We start from the raw sequence: 6,858 nt of genomic DNA, 5'->3' as shown, positions 1-6,858 counted from the left end.
CGGACGGGGCGGCGGGGAGCCCCCCGGCCGCGGGGCCCGGGTCTCCGGGGCAGGTTTCGTCCGGCGGAAGGTTCTCCAGCCGTGCCAAGCTAGCGGTCGCTGGCCGGAGCCAAGTAAGCGCTGTCCGCGGCCAGGGAGGCGGTGGGAGGGAGGGCCGGGAGGGTGCATGAGCAGATGCTTCACAGGTGTTGCTAGGCTCTGTGCCGGCACGGGGGAGCGTTTAGGGACACGGGGCTCCTCTTTTGCAGTGCAGGGTCAATGGGTTTTTGGGAGGTGCTCTGAGAAACGGTCTTGGCCCTGATACCACCTAGAGATATTCCTGATTATGGCACTGCTTGGTCAAACTGGGATCTCGGTTAAAGTGGTAGCAACCTGTCAGTTCAGTGTGGTTAGAAATAGAAGAGAAGCTGATGCAGTCTCAGCTATCAATATACATATGTGTGTATCTGTGTATCCTTTCTGGACTCGATTCAGGGGGATCTGTGTGCCAGCAATGCTGTTTTGCCAGTTGGCAAGCTCACAAAGGAGAACAGCTCAGCATATAGCAGGGCAGTAACATGTTTTCCTAAGATAGTGACTTAGCATCCTGCAGCGAGACAGTTTTGCTGCACAACCACTATCCTGCATGGCTGCAGCTTGTCCCCGAGAGGTGGGCCTCACGCAAGCTGTCATGGTCTCCATGACCTAAACTAGCACAAACACATACATTCCTCCCAGTGATAAAACTCTTTTTGCAGCGTAGTGGAGCCTTGTAACTCGGAAACCCCAGTTAGTGGGAAGCTTATCTGACACTGAGACATTTTATGTAATACTTTTTCTGTGTGTCCAGCTCTATGGAAAGAGTTCAGAGCTCCTGTACAATCCTTGACACCAGGAGGTGGCAGCCAGGCAGTACATCGTGATTCAGTCACATAAAACTGTGCAATACTTGAGACTTAGCTTTCACAGATGACAGCCTATTTCATGTAATCTTGATTAAGCCATGTCTTAAGGGGTCTTTAAAACTGTTGGAGCACGAAAAGCTGGTCTGTGGTCTATCCAGGCTTTGGGGATAGAAAATAAAAGCTTGCAAATTAAATTCACTCAAAGTTAAATTGGTGGGAATGAGCAGAGAGTCTGTATTGCATTCCAGCCCTTTTCATTCCTACTGACTCAAGAATGGGGGCATAGGGCTTCCCACAGCTGGACAAGCGAAAAGGTAAAGCTGCTGCTTGATGCATTGTTCCAACATAGTCGTGGCAACTGCTGCCTTTTCCCCCACGTAACAAAGGTAAGCAGCATACACACAACTTTCAGATCTGTTCCTTTTTGTTCCATGGAGCCATCCACACTTGTTTGTATTGTAAGGAACAGAAGTGAGCTGAGCGACATGGAAGGGAGGAGGGGGTGTGGTTCCGTACACCATCTCACCTGCTTATCACCACTGCCTACATTGTAGTGTGTACTTCACGCTCTGTGAAAAGTCTTGCATTGAGATTATGGCAATATCCAGCTTTAGGTATCGGTCTGCATTAAAGCACAGAATGAGCTTTTGTTTGGATCGAACCTTCCCACTTTGCTTTGAGGGTTCAGGGAAGATCACTTAAGAACTGATAGTTCTTCAGTGCCCTCCCAACAATTTTCCCCAGAAGGCTGGACAACTTCCCAAGTTAGCATAGCTGACCGAGAAGGAATTTCAGTACTGAGAATCACGAGAGATGCAGCTAGAGCTACACACACCAAATGCATGCAGTGAAAACATGATTTTGTGTGTAAGGCTCTGATGTGGCTGTGCTCAAATGGCTAAAGAACAAGCCTTGGTCACTGTGCTGGTCACCCAGATTCACAGTAATGAAGAAAGTGTTCCCTCAGTTGCTTGCAATTTCTGGTTATATGACCAAAGCACTTGAAACAGAGTACCATAAATGACACTGTGTATGTTTTCAGATAAACGAGTACCTGTGATAAAATTGGTGACGCTACTAGCTTTAGTAAATACTTCTATGGGATACGAGGAGCAAATAATACTGACCTGGAAATAGTAGCAAATCAAGATGTGCTCTTTTTCCTCCTGAAAAGACTTATTGGTTGAGTTTCTTTTTACTGTGTGGTTGATGCAGCGTTTATTCCAACAAAAGGCTGGGTTCTGTTGCCTTCAACATTTCTAGCAAAATAGTTGGGATAAGAGTTAAGACTATCTTTTGCAGATTGCATACTGGAGATTCTGAGCGTCTTCAGTGTCTGAACCATTATTTTCTAATATTGCTAGATTATTTTTCAAGGTAATTTGATTGAAAAAAGTGAAGCCAGGGAGTTCCAAGCATAGTTCAGAAGTAAGGACACAAATCTCCTTTTAATTCTAATCTTCAGGCAATCTCTGCTATGCTGTCCTTGAAATCTGGTGTACAACAGTCTTAAGTGCTGATTTAGGTGGAATTTTAAATGGCCATTAGCCACTGTGATTTGGAGGTAAGTCTTTCTGGTATTTTGATGCCAAACTTAAATTTGGCTCTCTAACCAGGCCAGAATCTGAGAGCTGCTTTCACAAAGGTGGAAAATAGGGTATGTTTGAAGAATTAATTTTAAAGCGGTTATCCTGGAGCCATAGCTGCACTACTGAGGATTTATCCCTCACTGAGCAGTTTGTTGCTGTTTGTCATCCTTTGCAGTCACTGAGGTCTCTCTCCTACCTGCCTGTGATTGTTAGAAAGGAAGAGTTTTGACCTTTTTTGTTGATCAGATCTTACATTTTGGTAGGAGCTTTACCACTTATGATCTTTCCATAGTGTTTGTGGTTGAGCATGATGCTTTTGTGAACAGGGAGGACTGAAAATACTGTAAGGGTGTTCTGTTTTTATACTGTCAGAAGAGTTTCTGTACAATGTGGACAGACTGCTGGACAGATTGCTGCAGAGAACCTGTCTGCAGTGGTCAAAGCAGCAGAGACAGGAATAGCTGGCTATGACCACCTGGGAAGATCTAAACAAATATTACCCATTGGTATCTCTCTGTGGTGACCTGATGGCACCCAACAGTTACTCAGCCTGGGAGTAACTGCATGAGGCATAATGACCTGGGGTATACAGGCAGGGAGATTAAGTGATCCAGCAGTCACCTGGCATTACATACTATGATTCGAAACCATCTCAACTCCTATATTTCATAAAGGAAGTCTGGTAGTTCCATTTCCTTCTTATTAGTCTCTTACACTTCCTGCAAGTGTCCTTTTGGAATAGTGGCATTCCAAGGTTGCCTTGATCCTTATCTGGATTATCTTTGTTGTTGTTGTTTGATTTCATTTCGTTTAATTCACTGTGACATAGCTGTGGGCACCTGCTGAAGCTGCCAAGGTAGAATTGTTCCCTGTTGTCTGTTTTTATCCAGCCTTGCTTTAAAAAAGGTTCTGTGAAAAGGGCTTCTATTGTTTTTCTTCAGTGATTATTCCATGTGCAAAAGCTTTCCTAATATGCTCATGGCATTCAAGGCTTTTTCCTCAAGCTGCAGGGTCAGTTACAGATAAAGAATACTTGTGTTATCTGACGGACAATAGCTTTCTAGTAGAAGAATTAAGGGGTAAATGTGGTGCAGTTCTTGCTGGCGTCTAGCAGCCTTGTTTGCATTTCCTCACACATTTCATCATTTCCCATTTCTGATATATCGACGACCTCTTTATATGCAAGGAACAGAGTGTCAAACCTTGCCTTGTGGAAGTCAGCGGTGGTTTTGGTGTTCACCGAAGTGAACCATCAATTTCATCCGGCATGCGTAACAAGAGAGGGAGGTAGCTCTCACAGATAAACAGCATTTCTAGATCAAATTATTTTTATCATGACCCTTTTGATAATTGGTGCTTTTATGAAAGACTTTGGATGACTGAGATCTCTCATTTGAGAGAGAGGAATCTCATTTGTCTGTCATTCTTCTACAGTTTGACCTTGTTGCAGGCAAAAGCTTGAAGACATAACAGACATGCACCTTAAAGGCTCAGAGAGGAAATAAAAATTGTATTTCTTTTCTAATCTCATGATCTGGTGCTTACTTTTTCTGAATGCTTGGGATTTTCACTGGGTTACAGTATTTGCCTGTTTTATAGCAGCTTCCAGTTAATGGATCTCCAACGTCTAACTTCTTTGCAGTGAAGGAGGAATTCCAGTAGCCTTACAACTATGGAAAGTATTATGACCCTACATTACATGGAGACTTCTGAGCTACAGAGAGATTAGTTCTAAGAGCAAGCCTGAGTAAGACATGCAAAACATTAGTGTTAACTTTCTTTTCTTCAGCTTCACCAGTTCCTCATCATGTTGCTGTTACATGAGTTGTACAAATGAGTAGTTCTTGTTATTAAGCACAGATATAGGTACCTGTCCCTCTGCTATTTACAATCTATGTAGCCAGCATTGACAGAGGAAGTATTGTTACACACATGGGTTTGTCAGAAGCTTGGCATCTCCAAACAAAGTGGATTTTAAAGTACATTTGCCTGACACTACTAAATGCATGGTAGAATCTGATCCCAGATCCTCCCAGTGTTTTATCAGCACAGCGGCCTTCCCTGTCCTCCAGCCTGGTATCGGTTTCTTCCCCAGCACTGTTAGCCAAAATGTAGTAACCAGGTTTGCATAAAATAAATTAATGCAGCACCTGTCACTGCATCAGGAAGCCAGTTCAGTGTGTAGGATGCTACATGATCTTTGCAATGACCACCTCATTTGACTGTTTTGCTCGCCCCCACCCCCCCGAGTTTATAATGTAGATTAATGTTTGCAGTCTACACAGGCATTCAGCACATTCAGGTCATAATGGCTGACACGAATGGCTAAACAGTTCTAACTTTATGCCACAGGTACATTCTAGGGAGCTGCATTAGCTGTGCTTTACATTTCAGTTCTGGATATGGGCAATAATTGTTGACTAGGATCTCAATTACACTAAGTACAGCAATAAAAGTTCTGAGCCCTTGATTCTGCGTGGGTTGTATAATTAATAGTTGGTCTACTTTTCTCAAGTTAATCCTGGCAGCTAGAAAGGAAGTTTTAGATGCTGGGAAAGAGTGAGAAGTTCTCAACGTTCTGACTTCCCCAATCCAGTTTATTTTCCTTTCTTTTTATATAAGAAAAATAGAGGAAAATTAAAACGAAGCAAAAGTTCTCCTTGTTCGGATTGATATACTAAACTGCGTTACGGATTTGATTTGTAGAACTTGCACTGTGTCTTAAGGCAGGCTAACCTAATTGTGGAATGGACGTTCTAACTCCCAGCTATGTTAGGTGCACCTGAAGCTTTCATTGGGCATCAGTGCAAATCTGTCAGTCTTGTTAACGGGGCTGTAAGCAACATTGTGCTAAAACATGGTGTTGTGTGTGGTTGTTTGTTTGAGTGGTGGGGTTTTTTTGTTTGTTTTGGTTTTTTTTGTTTTTTTTTAAAAGCAGCATCTCTCATGCATTTTAGTGGTAAACAGACTAAGGAATGTCTTGGTTCACCATGTAACCTCTGCGCTCTTATCTAGCAGAGCACATAAGTGCATGTATAACCCCAGGAAGATCATTGACTTAGAAACTAGGCAAGAGAATTAAATGAAAGCTCCCGGCTGAGAAACTTTTAAAAGTCGTCTTTTCTGAGAGTACATCTTCCACATTTTCGGGAAGTCTCCATTCCTCTTCTGAACTTTGTATTGTTTTGTTTGAAAATCATATCCAGGTGATTCTATCTCTTTTCCTCACCTAGCATAGAAAAAATTGACATTAGAATCTGACCCCAAGTTAAAAAATAGTATACAACCCAGTATAATAAAATACACCGTCCAAGCTGAGCTTTAAAGACAGTTGACAGTATCTCAGTGTCTTGCTGCCATTCCTTTCTGTGTTTTATTGTAATGTATCTTTGTAAGACACTTGCTTACAAGGCAGTAGGTTGTCATCTTGAAGTCAGATTAATGGGGTTTTACCACACTTTAATCGTTTCTCCAAATTATGCTGTAGTCTCAAAAAGCCTGGATACCGATTGTGATCTGAGAATGTAGGGCCAAACCTTAAAGTCAAGAGAAGGATTTTCCTCAACTTTAGTAGTGGAGGCGTGTAGCCCAAATTCTGCTATGTACACCTGTATTCCATTGAAATCAGTTGGAGGTTGACACTTAAATATCTAGGAGGAGCAGAATCTAAGCCCACAACTGTATACTCTAAGACAAAATCGTGTTTAAGCTGCCTTACTGTAATCTAATACTAGTTAACAAATTCTTAACAAGATCTCAGGCCATAGTTACCAAGAGTTGACTGGGATTTGTACTTGAGGTAATGAAAGTTCTAGTTTCTCAAGGATATTAAAACAGTCCGTGCACTCTGCAGCATATAACAAGATTAAATGCTTTTAAAAAATTTCCAAGGTGCATTAACGTTGTTGTCTGTTGTTCTTTACACTTACAACTGTAAAGGTCTAGGATAATACTTATTTTATCTGATGCTTTTACAATACGTTATCAGAATGTCATTTTTTCTGCAGCAAACAGAAAAAAACCTGCAGAGCATTAAGCGTTTTATGCAATCCCAATCAATATCTCCACTATTGTGCGGAGTCTTCTGTTTATCACCTTCACAGTGGATGGTGATGCCTTTATCTAACAAAAGTGGAAGACCCCTCCTAGGTCCGTGGGGTCTGTGAGGACAAGTATGTGAAGAGTGATACAAGTCCTGCATTGCCAGTGCTCAGTTTGCAGGTTTGGCTCTTGGGGTTAGATAATGGTTCCCTTCTTGTATTGTGGTCACTAGCACAAGGAAGACCTGTTCTTGGCAGGTGTTTCTGGATATTCTTCTAACTTTTGCTGCTGTTTGAAATTTAGCTGTTGTGTCTGGTGTCTTTTTTTTCTGAGTTTGGTCACTA

At 42.2% G+C, this 6,858-nt stretch overlaps 1 protein-coding gene across 1 annotated transcript in view; it reads left to right on the top strand.

Moving 5' to 3' along the window:
• Nucleotides 1–5: 5 nt before the first annotated feature.
• SMTNL2 (smoothelin like 2) overlaps nucleotides 6–6,858 on the top strand; it is a gene marked incomplete at its 5' end in the record, with an annotated part of 17,653 nt that continues 10,800 nt past the window's right edge. Inside the window, one exon of the mRNA XM_009278370.2 lies at nucleotides 6–113. Coding sequence (XP_009276645.1) covers nucleotides 6–113 — 108 coding nt within the window. The remainder of the gene's footprint in view (nucleotides 114–6,858) is intronic.

The sequence above is a fragment of the Aptenodytes forsteri genome, unplaced genomic scaffold (assembly GCF_000699145.1).
Source record: "Aptenodytes forsteri isolate BGI_AS27 unplaced genomic scaffold, ASM69914v1 Scaffold66, whole genome shotgun sequence".
NCBI lineage: Eukaryota > Metazoa > Chordata > Aves > Sphenisciformes > Spheniscidae > Aptenodytes > Aptenodytes forsteri.
The sequence above is the reverse complement of the archived record's forward strand: the minus strand, read 5'-3'. Positions and strand labels throughout refer to the sequence as shown.